The sequence below is a fragment of the Schistocerca gregaria genome, chromosome 6 (genome assembly GCF_023897955.1).
Source record: "Schistocerca gregaria isolate iqSchGreg1 chromosome 6, iqSchGreg1.2, whole genome shotgun sequence".
NCBI lineage: Eukaryota > Metazoa > Arthropoda > Insecta > Orthoptera > Acrididae > Schistocerca > Schistocerca gregaria.
This window is the reverse complement of record NC_064925.1, coordinates 406,269,064-406,293,967: the sequence shown is the minus strand read 5'-3', so window position 1 is coordinate 406,293,967 and position 24,904 is coordinate 406,269,064. Positions and strand designations below refer to the sequence as shown.

General features: G+C 41.5%; 1 protein-coding gene across 1 annotated transcript in view; it reads right to left on the bottom strand.

The window, feature by feature from the left end:
• LOC126278220 (uncharacterized) overlaps positions 1 to 24,904 on the bottom strand; it is a 75,132-nt gene that overhangs the window by 23,672 nt on the left and 26,556 nt on the right. Inside the window, exons 3-4 of the mRNA XM_049978198.1 lie at positions 18,295 to 18,401; positions 5,688 to 5,863 (exon numbers count right to left, since the gene is read on the bottom strand). Of these exons, the coding sequence (XP_049834155.1) occupies positions 5,688 to 5,863; positions 18,295 to 18,401 (283 nt within the window). The remainder of the gene's footprint in view (positions 1 to 5,687; positions 5,864 to 18,294; positions 18,402 to 24,904) is intronic.

The following is a 24,904-nucleotide window of genomic DNA, read 5'->3' as shown; positions in this document are numbered from 1 at the left end:
CCAGTTCACACCAACATTCAAGAAAGGTAGAAAGAGTCAGCCACTATATTACAGTCCCATATCATTAACGTCGTAGTTTTAAGATAAGTAGACGGGTAATAATATTATGTAATGTATTTTAAATGGTGATTAAGTGAATGACATTTACTAGACACAGACAACGTTTCCCACATTGACTATAGATAATGTGATTTTACAGTCTACATTTTCTACAGAAGACAGTTCTAAAGCCGTCGAAACCATGATCAAATTTAAGAAACCTGTATTGTGCAACTGGTTGACTTTTTTTTTTAATCTACTGAAGCACCCTCAAAATTTTGAACTTTCTGGTATGTTTTGGAGTGTCTGACTGCTGTCCATCTTCATCATCATTACCTGAAATTGCAGGAAGAATGGTGTAAGATTCCCTTAAAAACCACACAGAACCTGTATTAATCCATTCCGAGGAGACTGGAAGCTGCTTTGCCAACAGTCTTTCTGAACCCTAGTAGGTATGGTAATCTGTTGTGTTTTTGTTGTTTTCATATTTTTATCAACCCCTGTACGTCAAAAATACAGAATAATATTCTGACTTTTATCAAACTTCAAGGAGTTATTCATCATATGATGACTCTTAAAAAATAAACTACCATTCCATTGGAACTGATGACCATCAACATTAGTATGAAATGTGAAAACAAGATCACGAACGCAGTCTTTTATTCATTGTGACACGGAAGAAAATACCCTCCAAATGTCATCTAGAAGACTTTCTTTCCACACCTGAAGCACATGTTGTGCCAGTTAGTAAAGAATACTGCCTGGAGACCGGTATGAAAGTATGCATCTTCCCAGCACAAGACAGACTTGGTCGATGGGTGACAAATCAGAGCAACAGACAGATCAATTTAGAATCTTTACATTTCTCAAGGTATTTGTAGTGTGATCTGAAGTGCAAAGTCTTGCATTATCCTGCTGAAATGTCCCATTTGGTTCAAATGGCTCTAAGCATTATGGGACTTAACATCTGAGGTCATCAGTCCCCTGGACTTAGAACTACTTAAACCTAACTAACCTAAAGACAAGACACATATCGATGCCCGAGGCAAGATTCGAACCTGCGACCGTAGCAGCAACGCGGTTCCTTACTGAAGTGCCTAGAACCGCTCGACCACAACGGCCGGCTATCCCATTTGCTATCCTGGGTGCATTATCATGCTGGAATATGCCACTTGGCACCCTGGTCATGACACGACAGCAGCATTTCCGCACTGGCAAACATTTAGCTGCCTTTCAGAAATTGCCGAACCAGTCTTGTTGGCATGTCCAATGACTTCAATGACTCCAGGTGTAGATAACGTGTGAGTCTCGAGAATTGATGCTTCCTGTGACCTTTCACCAGTTGGGGCATGTTGTCGTTGATCTGACCTCTACAAACAGTATGGACACTCATCGCTCAGCGTCTCAGAAGGCTATACAATCTCCCAATGGACTCTGGCCTTAGGCCACGCAAGTTCGCTGTGTATGTGGTATGGTGGCAGTGGCAAACTGTCAGAGCTAAGTGTCTTTACTTATGGCACATTGGGAATGCGTTGTGCATCGATGGAAAGTTATTGTATGTCGCTGAACAGAATTCAGCTTTGCATTTTCATGTTACAGGTGATCATATGCAAGTTTGTAAAACTTCATTCATTGCCCATACTTTAATCATTTAGAGTGTTTCGGCCTCCTCCTAAAAGTGGTGAGTTTTAGTAGGCTTATATTAATTTGGTACGTTACTGAGCTGGTTGCTGTTCAAAAAATAAGTTTTATTTTCATAAATGTGTGACGCTCCTTTTAAAGCTTTTGTGTGTTTTCCATGTTATCAAGTTATCTTAAGTGGCCTGAATTGATCGAAATTACACCCTTGTTTAATAACCGTAAATTTGAAGTCGTTGGCTCATTAACTTATCGCAGCAAACGTTGACTTATCATTTGCTATTGAACGATTATTGTTAGAGTGTGCATTGACTTTTCAAGTAAGATAAATGCTGATTAATTTTATGGTGCTATTAAGTGGCTCCATGTATATTTTATTTGAAGTTAGATTATAAAGTTTTCTTATTCATGAAAATATTTTATTAGTTATAGTTATTGCCATTGTTTGTTTGTTTGTTTGTTTTTACATGTACTTTCGTTTCTTGTTTTGGAAGTTTCGCGCACCAACCTGTGGTCGGACTGTTCAAGATAAGGCTGGCAGCCACTGTTGGCATAATGTGGGACCTGGGCCGTGTTAAGCCCATTTGTAATAGCCCTTGTAACGAACTATGATTTGTGATCACAACTATTTACTTGATGTAAAATATTGTAATAAAATATAGTGAATTTGAAATTGTTGCCTCTAGTTTATGTTCTTCCTATGGACTCCAGAAATTAGACGTAATATTGACCTTTCTCTGGTGTTTATGATTGTTCTTGGGCTGTATTTAATTTGTCTGAAAGTTAACCCTACATTAATATATACAGGGTAATTCATCTGCTCCTACTCCTGGGTTTTATGCAACCCACAAAGCCTTCAAATGCCATGTAAACTATTATTTCCACAGAATAAGCGACCATGATTTCTTTGCAGGAAATTTAATGTAGTCATATTTTGTTCTGGGTTACAGTTTCGCTAAAGGCCGTGGTTTTCGAATTATGCAAGAAAAACGCACAAAAGTGGCCTTTAAATGCATTTTTCTAGAGTAACTAGAAAACCGTAGCCTACAGTGAAACCATATCACAGTACAAGATTTAACTAAATTAAATTTCGTACAAAACGGTGCTATTCATATTTTCTGTAAGACTTATAGTCTGCGCATAGCAAGCAAGAGAATATGGAAATCTCACATGTGGCTTTTGAAAGCGTTGTAGGTTGCATACAACCCAGCGGTAGGAGCGGTTGACTCACCCAGTATGTATATACAGGTCTGTCTCAAAGAAGTTTCACATTTTTATATTCAATTTTTGCTAATGAAACAGAGGGACACTTCACCCAGCTTCCACAAACCTCTTTCCAATGGTTCGTGCTGACACGATTACTTGTAATCTCTGTCTTGATTTCAGTTGTTGACTATTTGTCAGGATAATTCGATCAACTGTGTGGTCTTATCATGATGTACTCCTTCTGGAAGAACCCATGCTTTCCTTGGCACACTGTTGTCCTGACTCCAGTTCGTCACATTCATTCTTCAGTCACAGCATTGTAGCCAACTAACTGAGAGATCTGTCAGCATGATGCTCTCATGAGCCACTTGCTAATGTGACAAGTCCGAAAAATGTCTAAAACCCGGATTGGTATCTTCAGAGCATGCTGTGTTGGCATCTCCACCTGAAAAGTTCGAAACACGTTAGACACACCCAAAAGCCTCCCATCTTTCTTCATTTGCAGGAATGACATTTTCTCTAGTTGAAATAAGAGTCCATAGAGATTTAATTTGAATATGCATATCCTGCAATCTTGCAATTACTGGAATATCACTTTGGTAGTGTTCGGTCAAGGCGTCCATGGTGTAACACACTCTAGTGACGTCAGTGTACTTATCTAGGCATTAAGGCGTTTTTTCTTTGATTAATTTGACCTCGGTAATTGTACCTTTTAAGCTACTCACTTCCTATTTTCTATTGCTGTATGGATTTCAAAGCAAAAATTCCGCATATATTTACCTCCATGCAAATGCCGCCTTTACTACCTTATTACTCCTACAGTATCTGCAAAATCCACTATTCGTTTGTTGCCCCTTCAAGTTCAAATCCCAGATTGCCACTGGGACAACACCGACAAATTTCATCACTATACACTGATACACCTCTTCTAACAAAACATTACCGATGCCCCTCTCCGAGAACGTCTAATCTGCGTGAAATCCGCCCTATTAGCTCTTTTTCGTCCCTATCCCACCACAAATTAAGGCTTCCCTTCCCTTCCCTTCCCTTCCCTTCTCCCTTCCCTTCCCTTCCCTTCCCTTCCCTTCCCTTCCCTTCCCTTCCCTTCCCTTCCCTTCCCTTCCCTTCCCTTCCCTTCCCTTCCCTTCCCTTCCCTTCCCTTCCCTTCCCTTCCCTTCCCTTCCCTTCCCTTCCCTTCCCTTCCCTTCCCTTCCCTTCCCTTCCCTTCCCTTCCCTTCCCTTCCCTTCCCTTCCCTTCCCTTCCCTTCCCTTCCCTTCCCTTCCCTTCCCTTCCCTTCCCTTCCCTTCCCTTCCCTTCCCTTCCCTTCCCTTCCCTTCCCTTCCCTTCCCTTCCCTTCCCTTCCCTTCCCTTCCCTTCCCTTCCCTTCCCTTCCCTTCCCTTCCCTTCCCTTCCCTTCCCTTCCCTTCCCTTCCCTTCCCTTCCCTTCCCTTCCCTTCCCTTCCTCCTTCCCTTCCCTTCCCTTCCCTTCCCTTCCCTTCCCTTCCCTTCCCTTCCCTTCCCTTCCCTTCCCTTCCCTTCCCTTCCCTTCCCTTCCCTTCCCTTCCCTTCCCTTCCCTTCCCTTCCCTTCCCTTCCCTTCCCTTCCCTTCCCTTCCCTTCCCTTCCCTTCCCTTCCCTTCCCTTCCCTTCCCTTCCCTTCCCTTCCCTTCCCTTCCCTTCCCTTCCCTTCCCTTCCCTTCCCTTCCCTTCCCTTCCCTTCCCTTCCCTTTCCTTTCCTTTCCTTCCCTTCCCTTCCCTTCCCTTCCCTTCCCTCACCAACTTTCCCATATTCCTTACCTTTTTTCATAATGGCCTAGTAGTCAACGCAGCTCTATTTTATTCTGCTTCCTTATTATCCACCCCACACCTCCTCTCATCTGAAACCAGGACTCTACTGATCCACTTTGCGAAATCCATACTATTAATTTTCGCAGCCTCTAATCATCCCTCTAATCATCCGTTCTCCTAGGTAGATTCTCTCTTTATCATTGAATATAGTGCTTCATTTCAATGTCTTCCCGTTTTATGCGTCATATTTTTAATATGAAGAGGAGAGAAAGTCGCTAGTTATATTTTTACCCTGACCATGAAAGCAAAATTTTAATATTTCCATTCATGTAAATTATTTACCTTTATAACAGTTTTGTAACTATTTACGTGTGTTAACACCAGTAAGTCGAACAGAAGACTGTGTTTACTACTGACAATCCACCCCGCTGAGCATATGGAGTGAGGGAATGATACAATAAATAAAAAAGTATGATTGCACCATCAGGTTATTCCTTTGTATCCTTAGAGTTATGCTGATATCTCTCTCACAATTAAAACCTCCATATTCCACTGTGTGATAAATCTTCTGATTACAGCCCGTCCTTTGTTAACAAACAGTTACCTTGCAGAAAAAGTAAGTAGTGTTCCATACTGTGACTACAACATAAAAGAACAATAATGATGTTCCTGACAGCTAAGTACAACGAATCAAATATTCACAGTTAGATGACACGACTGTGGTGGTACTTCATGATGATTAAATATAGGGAAAAAGCTATCGCGTTCGCTATTTTCATAACGAATTAATATACTGTGCAACCTTTTGGTCAATCATAATGCTGACATGTCCACATAACTTTCACATCCCCAAACAATGCGCAAGATTAAACTAAAACCATCAGAAGAACGAATCTAAAAGCAAAATGAAATATTGAGTGAAATGCAATCTTGTGATTCAGTTGCCACATCTAGTACATGGTCTCAGGAACACTTAATAAATATCGCAGTTTAGTACGCCAATGGATGCTGCTCACCTGCGACGTACTGGTGTCCCCAAAGTGTACTGTGCTGCAGGTACTCCTGGTCACGGATGCTGGGGCTGGGGTTATTGGCCAGATCTGCGAAGTGCTCGTAGTCCAGCGGGAACTGCGCCTCCTCACCGTCCAGGTCCTTGACCGCGCGCCCCGACATCAGCGCCCCCAGAGACATCCTATAGAGTGAAGCTTTGTAGTGTTTTATATGGTGCTAACACAAAACTACCGAACTATCAGTTTAATAAGTCACAGCTGCAAAATACTAACGCGAATTCTTTACTGACGAATGGAAAAACTGGTAGAAGCCGACATCGGGGGAGGTCAGTTTGGATTCCGCAGAAATGTTGAAACACGTAAGGCAATACTGACCTTACCACTTACCTTAGAAAATATATTAAGGAAAGGCAAACCTACGTTTCTAGCATTTGTAGACTTAGACAAAGCCTTTGACAATGTTGACTGGAATATTCTCTTTCGAATTCTAAAGGTGGCAGGGGTAAAATACAGGGAACGAAAGGCTATTTACAATTTGTACAGAAACCAGATGGCAGTTAAAAGAGTCGAGAGGCATGAAAGGGAAGGGAGTGAGTCAGAGTTGTAGCCTCTCCTCGATGTTATTCAATCTGTATATTGAGCAAGCAGTAAACTAAACAAAAGAAAAATTCGGAGTAGGTATTAAAATCCATGGAAAGAAATGAAAATTTTGAGGTTCGCCGATGACACTGCCAGAAACAGCAAAGGACTTGGAAGACCGCCTGAACGGAATGGGAAGTGTCTTGCAAGGAGGATATAAGATGAGCTTCAACAAAAGCAAAACGAGGATAATGGAAAGCAGTCGAATTAAGTCGGGTGATGCTGAGGGAATTGGATTAGGAAATGAGACACTTAAAGTAGTAAAGGAGTATTGCAATTTTGGGAGCAAAATGACTGAAGATGGGTCCGCACCTCGTGGTCGTGCGGTAGCGTTCTCGCTTCCCACGCTCGGGTTCCTGGGTTCGTTTCCCGGCGGGGTCAGGGATTTTCTCAGCCACGTGTTGACTGGGTGTAGTTCTAGTTCTAGGGGAATGATGACCATATATGTTAGGTCCCATAGTCCTCAGAGCCATTTTTTTTTGACATGATGGTCGAAGTAGAGAGGATATAAAATGTAGACAGGAAAATGGCAATGGAAGATAAATAGTTTGGTCAAGAAGTAAATAGAAGCTTCAGAAATGTGGTACTACAGAAGAATGCTGAAGGTTAGATGGGTAGATCACGTAACTAATGAGGAGGTATTGAATATTATTGGGGAGAAGAGGAGTTTGTGGCACAACCTCATTAGAAGAAGGGATCGGTTGGTACGACTTATTCTGAGGCATCAAGGGATCCCCAATTTAGCATTTGAGGGGCAGCGTGGAGGGTAAAAATCGTAGTTGGAGACATAGAGATGAATACACGGAGCAGATTTAGAAGGGTGTAGGTTGCTTTAGGTTCTGTGAGATGAAGAAGCTTGGACAGGATAGAGTAGCATGAAGAGCTGCATCAAACCATTCTCTGGACTGAAGACCACAATTACAACACAAAACTTTAACCGTGGTAGTTTGGGGGGGGGGGGGGGGGGTAACGTCTTCGACTTTTAATCGGGTCATATGGTGGGCGGCAATCTCGTTCGCACCTCACCATTTCCCAGGGTATCTCCAGACAGCTCTTCAGTCTGGAATGTCATTGACTGGAGTAGAATTCAGCGATGAGTCGTGCTTCGAACTGACCATCGATGACTAGCGAAGACTTGTCTGGAGACGCCCCATACAGCGGTGGGATACCAACCTGACTATCCCCCGCCATACGAGACGACATCTGGGAGTGATGGTTTGGGGTGTCATTTTATTTCGAAGTAGAACCCCTGTTTGTTGTCAAGCCCGGCACCTTTGCTGCACAGAGATGCATCGACCCTAATCTACGCCACGTATTGTTGGCCTTCATAGCTAAGCCATACTGGACTTAACATTTCAGAAAGCTAATGCTCGCCCGCACACGGTGAGAATTTCTATTGCTGGTCTTCACCTATGCCAAACCACTCCTTGGCCAGTAAAATCGCCGAATCACTCCCGAATCGAGAACGTTGGGAGCATTGTGGCAGGGGCTACAACTAGCTCTGCATTTTGGCGAACTGACGTGACAGTTTTTTACAACTTGGCACAGCATCCTTCAGGAGGATTGTTGCAGGATTCTCGAACATAATGAATTTCATTGAGACAGAGAAGTTGCTGTCCATGCATCAGCACGGCTTTAGAAAGCATCGCTCCTGCGAAACGCACCTCACCCTTTTTTCACATGACATCTTGCGAACCATGGATGAAGGGTATCAGACGGATGCCATATCCCTTGACTTCCGGAAAGAGTTTGACTCGGTGCCCCACTGCAGACTTCTAACTAAGGTACGGGCACATGGGATTGGTTCCCAAGTATGTGACTGGCTCGAAGACTTCTTAAGTAATACAACCCAGTACGTTGTCCTTGACGGTGAGTGTTCATCGGAGGTGAGGGTATCATCTGGAGTGCCCCATGGAAGTGTGGTAGGTCCACTGTTGTTTTCTATCTACATAAATGATCTTTTGTATAGGGTGGATAGCAATGTGCGGCTGTTTGCTGATGATGCTGTGGTGTATGGGAAGGTGTCGTCGTTGAGTGACGGTAGGAGGATACAAGATGACTTGGAAAGGATTTGTGATTGGTGTAAAGAATGGCAGCTAACTCTAAATATAGATAAATGTAAATGAATGCAGATGAATAGGAAAAAGAATCACGCAATGTTCGAATACTCCATTAGTAGTGTAGCGCTTGACACAGTAACGTCGATTAAATATTTAGGTGCGACATTGCAGAGCGATATGAAGTGGGACAAGCTTGTAATGGCAGTTGTGGGGAAGGCGGATAGTCGTCTTCGGTTTGTTGGTAAAATTTTGGGAAGATGTGGTTCATCTGTAAAGGAGAACGCTTATAAAACACTAATACGACCTATTCTTGAGTACTGCTCGAGCGTTTGGGACTCCTATCAGGTCGGATTGAGGAAGGACATAGAAGCAATTCAGAGACGGTTGCTAGATTTGTTACTGGTAGGTTTGATCATCACGCGAGTGTTACGGAAATGCTTCAGGGATTCGGGTGGGAGTATCTGGAGGAAAGAAGGCGTTCTTTTCGTGAATCGCTACTGAGGAAATTTAGAGAACCAGCATTTGAGGCTGACTGCAGTTAATTTTACTGCCGTCAACTTATATTTCGCGGAAAGACAACAAAGATAAGATAAATGAGATTACGGCTCGTACAGAGGCATATAGGCAGTCATTTTTCCCTCGTTCGGTTTGGGAGTGGTACAGGGACTGAAGATGCTAGTTGTGGCACAAGGTATCCTCCGCCACGCACCGTATGGTGGATTGCGGAGTATGTATGTAGATGTAGATCCAACAACTACTTACACAAGAGCCAGAGATGGACCGTCACGGTGTCGACTCGCTGAATTTGTGAAGCTCTTTTCCTTGAATAAATCATCCAATCTTACTGAAATGTGTATATCACATCTGCAAGTTTCCATTCCATTCTAATGATTCCTTCGTGGTGCGTCGCTTTTTGCCTTAGAGTGTATTCGATGTAAGCAGTCCCCTCATTCTGCCGGTGGTTTCCTCAGACTGGAGGAGCTTATTGAATTAAATGTACCATCATGCCTTTTGAGCGCAAAGTGCCCTTAAAGGCAGAAAAAGCATCACTAATCAAGGCCATGCTGATGCAGAAGTCAATGAAAATCACTGCAGTAAAGGCACTTGTGTAACCATAAAAAGTGGTCTGTAAGTGAAAAAAAGTTGGAGTTTATCCCGCCATTGCTAAAAGATTCCTGTTTAGCCCCTATTCGCATCTCTAGGAGAAGACTGCTTAGGGAGAGATGTCTGAATGCGAGCTCGATCGTGGAACATCAGAATACGAGTTGCATACATGAAATATTAACTTACACTGTGTAGAGTCGTGTAATACATTATGCTGTATAGCCACAAAACATGTGCAAGCATGATAGATAGTCCCACCTTCTGATTAAGGGAGAGGACCCATTAAATTTTAATTAATTCTTTTATTTATTTATTTACACGTCAAGTTCCATAGGAGCAAGTTGAGGAGAGAATCTCCAAGGCATGGATCGTGTCAGTACATGAAATTACGATGTAAAAGTAGTAACAGATAAAAATAAAATTTTTATGAACCCAAAAAAGTCAATCCATAAGCTAAATAAACGCAATCAACAGTACAACAAGAATCACCTTAATTTTTTAAGGAACTCCTCGACAGAATAGGAGTGACCCATGAGGAAACACTCCAGTTTCGATTTGAAAGGGCGTGGATAACTGCTAAGATTTTTGAATTCGAGTGGTAGCTTATTGAAAATGGATGCAGCAGTATACTGGACACCTTTCTGAACAAGAGTGAGGGAGTCCGATCCAAATGCAGGTTTGATTTCTGCAGGGTATTAACTGAGTGAAAGCTGCTTATTCTTGGGAATAAGCTAATATTGTAAGGAATATATATATATATATATATATATATATATATATATATATATATATATATATATATATATATATATATTGAGAGGCCAATGTCAAAATACCCAGACTCATGAACAGGGGTCGACAAGAGGTTCGTGAACTTACACCACTTATTTCCCGAGCCAAAAATTATACTTTTAGACTGGGAAGAGTTACCCCAAAATATAATACCATACAACATAAGTGAATAAAAATAAGCAAAGTAGACTAATTTTCGTGTCGAACGAATACCGTCCAAATATTAAAAATTGCAGTATTAAGTCTTTGAACAAGATGCTGAAAGTGAGCTTTCCACGACAATTTACTATCTGAACACCTAGAAATTTGAAATATTTAGTTTCACTAATAATATGCCCATTATTCCTACAAGCCATGAAGTTAGGTCATGAACTGCACTATTTGAAACCGACCCAATGTTTTACACAACATCCTTTACCACCAAGCTAGTGTCATCGGCAGACAGAAATATTTTAGATTTACTCATAATGTGAGAGGGCATTTCATTTACATAAATAAGGAACAGGAGTGGCCCCAACACTGAGCCCTGGGGCACTCCTCCACGTGACTGTACCCCACTCAGATCCCACATTACAGGCATTCTCAAAAATGTGAATAATGACCTTGTGCTGTCTGTTGCTAAAGTAAGAGGTGACCCAATTGTGAGCTACACAATCAAATGCCTTAATTAAATCAAATAATATACCTAGCGTTTGAAACCTTTTGTTTTACCCATCGAGTACCTCACAGAGAAAAGAGAATATAGCATATTCGTTTGTTAAACGACTACTAAAACCGAACTGTACATCTGATAGCAAATCGTGTGATATAAAATGATCAATTATTCTTACATACACAGCCTTTTCAGTAACTTTAGCAAACAATGATGGCATAGAAATAGGTCTAAAATTATCTCCATTATCCCTTTCTCCCTTTTTATAAAGATGGTTTACTACTGAGTGGTTTAATCCTTCAGGGAAGTGACCATTCCTTAAGGAAAAATTAAAAATGTGGCTAAATATAGGGCGAACATGTACAGCACAGTACTTTAATAGTCTGCTAGCTACTCCATTGTAACCATGAGAGTCCTTAGTGTTCAGTGATTCAATTATTAACTCAGTCTCCCCCTTGTGTGTATCACATAGGAGAATTTCAGACATCAATCTCGGAAAGGCATTTGTGAAGAAAGTTATATGATTCCATGTAGAAACCACATTTTTATTTGATTCAACAGCAATGCTCAGGAAATAATTGTTAAATACAGTACATGTATCTTATTTATCACTAACAGAAATACTCTTACTACGAATTGACTTTATGTCGACGACTTTGTGCTTCTGACCTGATACTTCCTTCACAACTGACCATATGGTTTTAATGTTATCCTGTGAATTAGCTATACTATTTGCATACCAAACACTCTTTGCCTTCCTAATAACATTTTCAGCTACTGTAGCTTGATTGTGACTACTTCTAACATTTTGATATAATTCCCACTTTGATATACATTATTTCTTTATCACACTAGTCAGCCACTCAGGCTGCCTGCTACTGCTATTGCTCCTTGTAGAACTTTCTAATGCAAAGCTACTCTTAAAGAGCATGAGAAATGTGTTAAGGAAAGCATTATATTTATCATCTATGTTATCGGCACTATAAACATTTTGCCAATCTTGTTCCTTGACAGGGTTTAAAAAAACTCTCTATTCCTGTTGGATCAACTTTCCTACATAGTTTGTGACATTTTTTGACTACAAAAGTCTTTTAGAGTAAAAATTTTTGGCCGCCCGGTGTGGCCGTGCGGTTATATGTGCTTCAGTCTGGAACCGCGTGACCGCTACGGTCGCAAGTTTGAATCCTGCCTCGGGCATGGATGTGTGTGGTGTCCTTAGGTTAGTTAGGTTTAAGTAGTTCTAAGTTCTAGGGGACTGATGACCACAGATGTTAAGTCCCATAGTGCTCAGAGCCATTTCAACAATTTTTTTTTTGAAAATTTATCCATCATGGTCTGAAAGGCCATTCACCCTTTTAATAACAGAATGCCCATCTAATAAAGAAGGACGAATAAAAATATTGTCTGTCGCTGTGCTACAGTTTCCTGCATCCTAGTTGGAAGAAACACAGTCTGCATCAGATCATATGAATTTGGGAGATCTACCTATATCCTTTTTCTTGCACCATCATATACAAAATTTATATTGAAGTCACCACATATAACTAACTTCTGGTTCCTCCTACAAAGTGAATCAAGAACTCTCTCTAGTTTGAGCAGAAATGCTCTGAGTTCAGAGTTTGGGGACCTATAAACAAGAACAATTAGAAGTTTAGTTTCACTAAATTCATCTGCCCTGCACAACATTCAAATATCTGTTCAGCGCAATGCAGTGATACGTTTATGGACTCAAATGGAATACTGTTTCAGCTTTGACTTCAAATTACGCGTTGTCTGATATAGGTCAAGTGGTAATTGGCCCAGCACTTCAAAAGTCGATTTAATTAAAGGTTGATTAAATCATATCAAATGAATTTTCCGCGACATTTAGAGACCTCCACAGGCTTGCTCGATTACAGCACTCGTGGCTTCGGAAGAGATTATAATATTCTTATGACTGATTCAATTAATATAGAATTTTAATAATGCGGCATATTCCTGACAGTCAAGGAATTTTAGTCCTTCTTCACCAACGAAATATTTATGTCAATACGGACATGAAAGGTTATGACTGTATTGAAATAAATACAAAAATATGTGGTAAGATAGGAGTGGAGAAAAAGCAAGATCAGTGTAGGATGTGTATTCAAAAAGTAACGGCAATTTCGTAATTTACCGTGTATTATTACTCAGATTCACGAGATTTTTCATTGTATCTGTGCAGTGTTACCTATTCCGATGTATCGTCTGCTCTTCAGTGTTACCTATATCGGATATTTAGTCTGTTCTTAGCTATCAAAAAGTGACAGTGTTCAGGTGCAGTGCACGACATTTTATTCTGTACAGTGACTTCAAAAATAATCTGAAAAGCCTGTAAAGCTGCTGTAGGGTAGGTTGCGTTGAGAAATAAGGCAAAAAAATTGACACGTTGCGCCGTTTCTGATTTACTTAGCACTGAAGTTATCCAAAAGGCCATTTCACGCGCAATTTCATTTGACCCACCAGTTAGATTCAGTGTCCGTTGTTCTCATTCTCATAGCGTAGATGATAGGGCACGGGATTGCTCAGCCTTTGGCTACCGTTCTACATAGATTTTTTGTATCGCTATCTATTTCGGTTTTAGGAAACCAAACGATGAACACGTTCGGGAGCACAGTCTCTACCGGACTACTTGAATTTGAGCGCGCAAAGTCCACATTGGCTAACTTCGATGCTAATCAACTGGGCAACGGCGCAACGTATTGCTTTCTTTTTTAAAGTAATCATTTATCAGCACAAACTACCCTGTACCATGCTTACAAGCTTGTCAGTCTGTTTCTGGCCATTCTGTATAAATGTTAATCACGCAGTTAGTATAAAATTGTTCTATAAGAAGGGAATATCGAGGAACGAAGTTTTAGAAACGCAAAATATTGCTTTTGGTGACCCTGCAATACATGAACACATGGCTTACGAGTGGTAGGAGAGTTTATAAACAGGTGCTTGAAGATGAAGAGCGGCCTGATGGTCCCAGCACATGTCAACCAACTAAATTGAGGAAAAACGGAAAGAAATGATTATGAAAGATCGGAAAATCAGAGTCGGGGAAGTCGTCGATCGTGCTGGCATATATATGTATATATTAAGAATGTTTGGGTATTCAACATTTGGGTATTCAAATTGTTCCGAAACTGATTAATTTCGAACAAAAGTAGCGGTGAATGCAAACTGTTCAAGAGTTGCAGTGTGCAAAACGATGCAGAACTACTGAAAAGTGTCACAACAGCTGATGAAACGTCGTTTTACGAATTTGATTTCGAAACTAAGGCTCACGCCCACCAATGAAAGCATTCTTGATCGACAAGACAGGAAAAACTTGACAAGTACCGTCAAATATGAAAGTAATGCACATTTTTTTCTTTAATTTTAACGGTATAGTGCAGAAACTGCTCTTACCACAACCTTGAAAGATCAATAAGGAGTACCACTTACACATTCAAGGCCGCCTGCATGAAACAATGCGAAAAAAACCACCTGGATTTGTATCGAAAAAATCATTGGTTCTGCCCCACTATAATACCCATGCTTACAAATCATTCGTTGTTCGTAACGCTTTGTTGGAAGTAATGAAGTCTTATCCCATTGTTCATATTCACGGAAATGGCCCTGTGTCATTTTTTTCTGTTCCAAATCATAAAAAGTCTCAAATTACCATCATTTTGTAAACATTTTTTACACTCTTGAACTCCCTCTAGTACAATGGAAGTTATTCATTGATGTCTTAATAGACGTCCTATCATTCTGTTCCTTCTTCTCTTAAGCATTTTCCATAGTCTCTTCTCCTTGCCGATTCTGTGGAGAACTTCCTCATTGCATACCTTACCTGTTAATCTTATTTTCAACATTCTTCGGTGGCACCACATCTCAAATATTGGTATTCTCTTGTGTTCCGGTTTTGCCACAGTGCATGTTTCACTACCATGCAGTACTGTGTTCCAAACGTACGTTCTCAGAAATTTCTTCCTCAAATTAAGGCCTATGTTTGATGTTAACAGACTTCTCTTGGCCGGAAACGCCCTCTTTGCTAGTGCTACTCTGCTTTTGATGTCCTTCTTGCTCTGTCGGTCATGGGTTATTTTGCTGCCTAGATACCAGAATTCCTTAACTTCATCTACTTTATGGTCCCCAATCCTGATGTTCAGTTATTCTCATTTCTTCTACTTCTTATTACTCTTGTCTTTCTTCGATTTACTCACAGTCCATATTCTGTACTAGACTGTATTAGACTCTACATTCCATTCAGCATATACTGTAATTTTTCTTCACATTCACTGAGAATAGCAACGTCATCAGCGAATCTTATCTTCCACTTTTGAAACTTTCTTTTATTTCCCTCATTCCTTCTTCGATGTATAGACTGAACAGTAAGGGTGAAAGATTACAACCCTGTCTTATGCCTTTTTTTTTTTAATGCGAGAGTTTCGTTCTCGGTCTTCCGGTCTTATTATTCCCTCTTGGTTATTGTAGAGGTTGTAAATTACACGTCTTTCCATGTAACTTACATCCATGTTTCTCAGAATTTCGAACATCTTTAACAATGTGACATTATCGAACTCTTTATCCAGGTCGACAAATCCTATAAACGGTTCTTGGTGCCATTATTAACCGCAACGTCAGAAGTGCCTCTCTGGCGCCTTTAACTGTCCAATAAAGCCAAACAGATCGTCATCTAACACATTCTCAATTTTCTTTTCCATTCTTTTATAAATTATTCTTGTCAGCAGCTTCGATGCATGAGCTATCAAGCTGATTGTGCGATAATTCTCGCACTTGACAGCTCTCGCAGTCTTCGGAATTGTGTGGGTGATATCCTTCCGAAAGATAATTGGCTCAAATGGCTCTGAGAACTATGGAAATTAACTTCTGAGGTTATCAGTCCCCTAGAACTTAGAACTACTTTAACCTAACGAACCTAAGGATATCACACACATCCATGCCCGAGACAGGATTCGAACCTGCGACCGTAGTGATAGCGCGGTTCCAAACAGTAGCGCCTAGAACCGCACGGCCACTCCAGCAAGTTCCGAAAGTCAGATGGTATATCGCAGTCCCATACATTCTGAACACCAACTTGGAATGTTATCTATCCCTTCTGCCTTATTTGGTCCTGTCTTTCAACGCTCTTTTAAATTCAGATTCTAATACTAGATCCCCCAGCTCTTCTGTTCCTTCCTCTCCTGTTTCTTCTTCTATCAAATCGGACATATTTTCCCCCTAATAGAGGCTTTCAATGTGTTCTTCCCACCAACCAACTCTCTCCTCTGTATTTAACAGTGGAATTCCCATTGCTCTCTTAATGTTACCATACTTGCTTTTAATTTCACCGAAGACTGTTCTCACTTTGCTTTTTCAGTCGTTTAGACATTCATTCCTTCACATTTTTCACGCAGCCGTTACGGTTTAGCTTCCTCGTACTTCCCTTTACTTAATTCCTATGTGGCTTGTATTTCTGTATTCCTGAATTTCCATGAATATTTTCGTTTCCTTCTTTCATCGACCAGTTGAAGTATTTCTTGTTACGCATGATTTCTTCGCAGTTACCTTCTTTGTACGTAGGTTTTTTTATAACTTCTGTGATAGCCTTTTTTAGAGATTTCCTCTGGTTTTCAACTGAACTGCGTACTGAACTGTTCCTTACCGCAGTATCTATAGCATCAGAGAACTTCAAGTATATTTCAACATCCCATTTCTTTGTGCATTTGTTATGCCTGTCTAGTGTCTTCTGTCAGCTCTTCATCAATACTAAATTGTAACCTGAGACTATACCTGCTCCTTGGTACTTGTTACAATCCAGTATCTGATGACGGGATCTCTGTCTGACCATGATGTAATCTATCTGTAACCTTCCTGTATGTCCCGACTTTATCCAAGTACACTATTTCCTCTTGCGATTGTTGAACAGAGTATTCGTTAACAGTAGCTGAAATTTATCGCTGAACTCAATTAGTCTTTCTGCTCTCTCTCATTCCTGCTACCAAGCGCACATTATCCCGTAACCCCTTCTTGTACTCCTTTCGCTACAAACGCATTCCAATCCTCACTTTGCGTACTCAACTACCCGTTCGATATCCTCATATACTTTCTCTATCTCTTCATCTTCAGTTTGCGTCGTCAGAGTGTACAGCTGAACGATCATTGCCGGTAGTGAGTTTCCGTCGATTCGGATGAGAACGGACTTATCACTGAAGTGGTCACAGTACCTCATTCTCTGCCCCACCCCTATTTATAACGAATCCTACTCCCGTTGTATCATTTTCTGCTACTGTTGACATTACGCTATACTCATTTGGGGAGAAATCCTGTTCGTCTTTCCATTTCATCTCGCTGATCCATACTATATCTAGATTGAGCCTTAGCATTTCCCTCTACAGATTTTGTAGCTTCCCTACCACGTTAAAACTTAGGACATTCCATACCCCGACACGTACAAAATTATCATTTCGCTGGTTACTCAGAGTTTTCCTAGTGGTCATCTCCCCCTTCAGAGCCCTCTCCCGAAGATCAGAATGTGGGACTAGTCTGCAATCTTTTGCCAGTGGAGAGATCATCAAACCATTTGTTCAATTACAGGCCACATATCCTTTAGGTACACAATACGTGTCTTGCAATGGTTTCCACTACTTTTTGATACTTCATGCCGTTGATCATTACTTTTTATTTTGCCTTTATTGACAGTTTCCCATCCCAAGAACAACAGAGTGCCCTGAAACTGTTTGCTCCTTCACCCTGTTTGACAACGCCATCGACTGAATGGTGGTGAATTCTCATGCCGGAAGTCTTCGGCCGCCATTGCTAATGATTGTCATGCAAAGTTTGAGCAATGGCGGGATTTGAGCAGGGGGGACGGTTGGACTTTTTATTACTAATCAAAGAGACTTCCCCTAGACCACAGATAAACATAAGATTAAAACCGCATCGTTAAGAGAGCTAAAAGCTGCCCCAGAGATGGAATTCCAGAAGTGTTTCTGGGTTTGGTGGACGAGTCAGCATGGTTCAAAATGGTTCAAATGGCTCTAAGCAGTATGGGACTTAACATCTGAGGTCATTAGTCTCCTAGACTTAGAACTACATAAACCTGACTAACTTGAGGACATCACACACATCCATGCCCGAGGCTGGATTCGAACCTGCGACCGTAGCAGCCGAGTGGTTCTCGACTGAAGCACCTAGAACCGCTCGGTCACAGCGGCCGGCTAGTTAGCTTGGATTTATAATATTCAATGGTGACTATTTCGAAGAGGACAACGTTGATGCAGATGAATAAATAAATTATTTTCAGCAAACAAAAATTCCCGTTATATCTTAGAGATCATCTCGTTTATGCCTTGTTGGACAAATGGATACTCACCTGTTGGTATCGGGGAAGTCGATGTAGGCAGCGTCTGCCGCGTCAGCGAGATCCTTACCCATGCGATCCACCACCTCCCTCAGAAGCACATCAGGGAGGAGTGCCTCCTGCGAACAAACAGAAAACACTCTGTGGTGGACATCGCTCAACGTAGAGGGGTGTTTATTTTGACCAGTGAAGAAACACACTTTGCAGACGATCTAGAAGCTGTAGTAAATTTATGAAATATAATCGCAGTGTCGGAATCCTTCTGGAATTAACTGAATTAAGTGTGAAGATATTATCTACTGTTAAGAATGACTGGGACTCGAATCCATATTTCCCGATCGTCGCGAACGATCGCTTCAACCGCTTTGGCTACCGGAGCCAGAACTGACAGAAACTTCCATATGTCATAACGTCAACGATCCCATAGATCGCAACTTCACTTGGAATTCCGCCACATTCTCTCAAGAAGACAAACGTATTCAACCTTAGTATTACGATTACTGTTTTTCTTTAGTATTACGATTATTGTTTTGCCTATCGAGGTTTGTGAAGCTTGTTTTTAACAATGTCTGAAGAAAAAGACATTAGTGACGATCTTGAAACTGTACTAAATTGCAGATGTTAGTGTTTCGTGTCCCACGCCGCCACAAATTCTCATATGGCACCAACTAGTGCCAGCCGGAGTGGCCGAGCGGTTCTAGGGGCTACAGTCTGGAACCGCGCGACCGCTACGGTCGCAGGTTCGAATCTTGCCTCGGGCATGGGTGTGTGTGATGTCCTTAGGTTAGTTAGGTTTCAGTAGTTCTAAGTTCTAGGGAACTGATGACCTCAGAAGTTAAGTCCCATAGTGTTCAGAGCCATTTAAACCATTTGAACCAACTGGTCATATCAGGAAGATTCCACAACTGCGAATTAATACCACAAATTAAATGTGTTATATATTACCCACCAGAGGAAAATAAAAATTTAGTATCATGAAGCAATGGCTTTACATGGATTAACTTTTATTCACACAGATAAGCTTGACATTGGCGGCCGAAGACTTCCGGCATAGGAAGTCACCCTCGTTCTGCCAACGGTGCTGTCAAAGAGGGCGGAGAAGCGGACAGATTTTCAGCGGCACTCTGTTGCGCTTGGGGTGGGGAACAGCTCCTAAAGGAGGAAGAATCAGCAATGATCAATGGCATGAAGATGCAGAAGGCAATGGAAACCACTGCATTAAAGACACGTAACGTATATCCACAGGACATGTGGCCTGTAATTGTAAAAGTGTCATGATGATCACTCCGTTGGCAAAAGATTCCGGAATACTCCCCTATTCGGATATCTGGGAGAAGGTGAGCATGAGAAAAAGGATGAACAACCAATGAAAGGACAACGTTTTACGACTCGGGACGTGAAATGTAAGATGCTTGAACGCTGTAGGGATGCTAGAAAATCTGAAAAAGGAAATGCAAAGGCTCAGTCTAGATATAGTAGAGGTCAGTGAGGTGAAATGGCAAGAAGACCAGGAATTCTGGTCAGATGAGTATACGGTAATATCAGCAGAATTCATTATGAAGAGGAAGGTAGGGCAAAGAGTGTGTTACTGTGAACAGTTCAGTGTTAGGCTTATTCTGATCAGAATCGAAATTAAACCAAAACCGACGTCGATAGTTCAGATATACATGCCGACGTCGCAAGCTGAATATAAAGAGATAGAGAAATTATCTGAGAATGTTGAAAGGTTAATATAATACGCAAAGGGAGATGAAAATCTAATTGTCATGGATGATTGGAATGCCGTTGTAGTGGAAGGAGTAGAGAGAAAGGTTACAGGAGAATGTAGGCTTGGGATTAGAAATGAGAGGAGAAAGACTAATTGATTTCTGTAATAAATTTAAGCTAGAAATACCGAATACTCTACTGAAGAATCACAAGAGGAGAGGGGTATACTTGGAAAAGACGGGGTGATACAGGATAACGAAATAGTCAGACTACTTTCGAAATCAGATACTGGATTGTAAGGCGTACCTAGGATCAGATATAGTCTCAGATCACAATCTACTAGTGACGAAGAGTAGGCTGAAGTTTAAGAGATAGGTCAGGAAGATTCAGTATGCAAAGAAGTGGGATACGGAAGTACTAAGGAATGAAGAGATACACTTAAAGTTCTCTAAGGCTGTAGAAAAAGGAATAAACAGTTTTTCAATGGGTAGTATAGTTGAAGACGAATGGACATTATTAAAAAGGACAATCACAGAAGTTGAAAACAAAACACATAGTTATAATGAAGGTAACTGTAAAGAAACCAAGGGTAACAGAAGAAATACTTTAGCTGATCGACGAAAGAAAGAAGTACAAAAATGTTCAGGGAAATTCAGGAATGCAGCAATAAAAGTCGCTGAGCAATGAAATAAATAAGAAGTGCAGGGAAGCTAAGACAAAATGGCTACATGAAAAGTGTGGGCAAACCGAAAAAGAAATGGTAGTCGGGAGAACTGACTCAGAATATAGGAAAGTCAAATAAACGTTCTGTGAAATTAAAAGCAAGGGTGGTAACATAAAGAGTGCAATGGGAGTTCCATTGCTTTATGCAGAGGAGAGAGCAGATAGGTTAAAAGCGTACACTGAAGACCTCTACGAGGGGAAGATTTGTCTGATGTGTCAGAAGAAGAAACAGAAGTCGATTTAGAAGAGACTGGGGATTCAGTATTAGAATCAGAATTTAAGAGACCTTTGGAAGACTTAATATAAAATAAAGAAGAAGGGATCGATAACATTCCACCAAAACTTCTAAAACCATTAGGGGAAGTGGGAACAAAACGACTATTCGCGTTGGTGTGTAGAATGTTTGAGTCTGGCAGTATACCGTCTGATTTCGCAAAAATATCATCCACACAATTCCGGAGACTGCAAAAGCTGACAAGTACGAGAATTATCGCACAATCTGCTTAACATCTCATGCATCCAAGTTGCTGACAAGAATAATATACAGAAGAATGGAAACGAAATCTGAAGATGAAGAGGTGTTAGATGACGATCAGTTTGGATTTAAGAAACGTAAAGGCAACTGCGAGGCAATTCTAACGTTGCGGTTGATAATGGAAGCAAACTAAAGTGATATCAAGACAGGGTCCTAGGATTTGCGACCTAGCAAAAGCATTCGACAATGGTGCAAGATGTTCGAAATTCTGAGAAAAATAGGGGTAAGCTACAGGGAGAGACGAGTAATAAGGAATATATACAAGAACCGAGACGGAATAATGAGAGTGGACGAGGAAGAACGAAGTGTTCGGATTAAAATGCGTGTATGTAGACTTTCGCCCCTATTGTTCAGTCTGTACAACAAGAAGCAGTGATGGAAATGAAAGAAACATTCAGGAGTGGAATTAAAATTCAAGGTGAAAGGGTATCAATGATATGATTGGCTGATGACATTGCTATCGTGAGCGAAGAAAGTGAAGTAGAATTACATGATCTGCTGAATGGAATGGACAGTCTAATGTGCCCAGAATACGGACTGAGTGTAAATCGAAGAAAGACGAAAGTAATGAGAAGTAGCAGAAATGAGAACAGCAAGAGAGTTAACATCAGGATTGAGGGTCACGAAATAGATGAAGTTAAAGAAGTCTGCTACCTATGCAGCAAAATAACCAATGATGGCCGGAGCAAGGAGCACATCAAAAGCGGACTAGCACTAGCGAAAAGGGCATTCCTGGCCGAGAGAAGTTAGTAGTATCAAAAGTAGGCCTTAATTGGAGGAAGAATTTCTACCAATGTACATCTGGAGCACAGCATTCTATGGTAGTGAAACGTGAACTGTGGGAAAATCGGAACAGGGCAGAATTGAAGCATTTGAGATGTGGTGATACAGACAAATACTGAAAATTACGTGGGCTGATAAGGTAAGGAAAGTGGAGGTAAGGAAAGTGGAGGTTCTGCACAGAACTGGAGAGGAAAGGAATATGTGGAAATCACTGGCAAGGAGAAGGGACAGGATGACAGGACATCTGTTAAGACATCAGGGACTGACCTCCATGGCACTAGAGGCAGCTGTAGAGAGCAAATACGCTTCCGCGACCGTTGTAATATGTACTGTTATTTCATCTTACTTCCAGAGTAAGTTATCAAGTACGAGAGTGACAGTAAATTTTGATGTGACGAAGAATTGGGGACAAGGGAATGTGCGTTTGCTGGTACTGATAAATTGCGAGCAGGTTGCTGTAATTACGTAGTTATTTTCCCGCGGCTGCGACGATGCAGTGTTCTATGTGTCTTTGGTCGGTGACTGCTAATGGCCAAGACGATCTCAGCCGGTATGTGTTGTCGTGAGTCGCGTCAGCAGGCTGCTTCATAATTTTGAATAAATTCTCATAATAGGAAATGGCTGCCTAGATGTAGTGTCATCGATTTATTTGTGGCACTCGTTTTCCACAACTGCCGACGTATTGCGTATTCGACACAATTTATTCAAGTTCCATATTATGTTATGAAATATATGCATTTACCTTATGTGCCACAGAAGTTGTATTTTTATCTTTTCATGTAACGTCTGATAACAGGCAGTATGTGTGACGCCTTTCAAGACAGATCGAGCTGTGAAATATCTGGTCACAACTGTAATGTGTGGAAGGTCATCGCCCCTCAGAGCAACAGTCACGTACAGCATGGAGGTGACATACCTACCTTGTTTTTTTATGACTTTGATCGTGAACTTGTGGCAAACGGTATTTTCTCCCGATTCTTGCTGAAAAGTGACGTCAAAATAATGTGTTTTCCGTACACCTCGCAGCGAGAGTGAAGCTCGACAGCAGTCAACAGATGGAGAACTTTAGAGACGCCAGAAAGCGTTTTCGTTTGTATTAGGTATAATTTGCCTATTATGACAGTACTCTCTTTCAAGGCAATAGCGAATTACAAATATCTAGCCGCTTTTCTCCGAACATGTCGCGGTTTACAGAGGGCCAAGCGCTGAGGCATTCTGTTGGGCGTAATGGTGGATTGTGACGTGCTGGTATCTGTCTCGTTGTTTTAAACAGTTGAATAAAGCACTGAAATTGGAAATTTGCAGTAAGTTCCTGTACGACCAAATTTCTGAGGTCATAGGTCGCTAGGCTTACACACTAAGTTAGATTAAGTAAACTAACTAGCGCTAAGGACAACACACACTCACCCATGCCCGAGGGAGGACTCTAAAACTCCAAGGGGGGAGAGGGGAGGGAGGGGGGACCGCACAAACCGTGGAAAGGCGCTTATGACCGCGTGGGTACCCCGCGTGGCGTAATGCATGGTCTGTACACTTCCTCGTCGAGGAATGATAGCATGCCGTTATTACATCGTATGGAGACACCTAACAAACATTTTTTCACTTACTGTAAATATCAAACGCTGTATTATGACACAAGCAGAAGGTTATGTACTAACAAAAAGATTCTCTCTAACAGCCATTGCAGTATCTTCTTTAGGCTCCTCCATCAGCTATTGTTCCGGATGGTTTCTTGTTTTGCCTCCTCTGCCTACTATGCAGCCCGCAAATTGTGCTCAAAGTCGACAATAGACATGCCTGTGCCACATTTACAGTTTAAGTTCTACATTACGAAATACATTCAAATAGCCAATGAAAATAAAGATTAGGGGTTTATATATTGTCCACAACGAGATGTTTAGTGATGAGGCGCATTTTCGGATTGGACATGAATAGGGCAGAAAATGGACAGTTTCCTTACAAAACAACCTACTTCACATTTTCTTGATTTAGGGAAAAGAAGAACTTACTCTATCTTCAGCCCACGAGTGGCCTACCGGGACCATCCGACCGCCATGTCATCCTCAGTGGATGATGCGGATAGGAGGGGCGTGGGGTCAGCACATCGCTCTCCCGGCCGTTGTGATGGTATTCTTGACCGAAACCGCTACTATTCGGTCGAGTAGCTCCTCAGTTGGTATCACGAGGCTGAGTGCACCCCAAAAAATGGCAACAGCGCATGGTCACCTATCCAAGTGCCGACCATGCCTAGCAGCGCTTAACTTCGGTAATCTCACGGGAACCGGTGTAACCACTGCCTTAGGGAAAAGAAGAAAAACGTTTATTTCCGTAAAGTGGAAATGACCCATGATCATTTCGACTGCACATCGAGTGTCATACCACTGCCCCACCCCTTGGGTTAAATGGTCCAGAATCGTTAACCCTGACGCTTAATGAACGACTTTACCACTGCCATTGAGCATCATGGAGAGATTGCTGGGCAATGTGAGAAAAATTCGTGGATTGTTCAACTGCGATAGCTCGTCTTACAGGCATTGCTGGATCACTATCAGTTGGATGATGCTCTTGATCCATCCTACACTATACATGTTCCCCCACGCGCCACGAGGTCTAGGGTTAAGGCAGTGCACGACACCTCAATACCTCCAGTAGTTGACATTCTCCTCAGCATTGTGAAACTCATAAACGAACATTACTGACGTCAACACCGCACGTGTTCCATCACTCGACTCAGTGGTGATGGTCCTAACTGCTGGTCTGTGTGCAACGTATGTACTGATACGTGAAGCAGCTGATTTACGATCCATAATAGCTATGAATCCTTAAACCGCTTAGTAAAGAGACTAGAGAGATTCAGTGTAATAACTTATGACC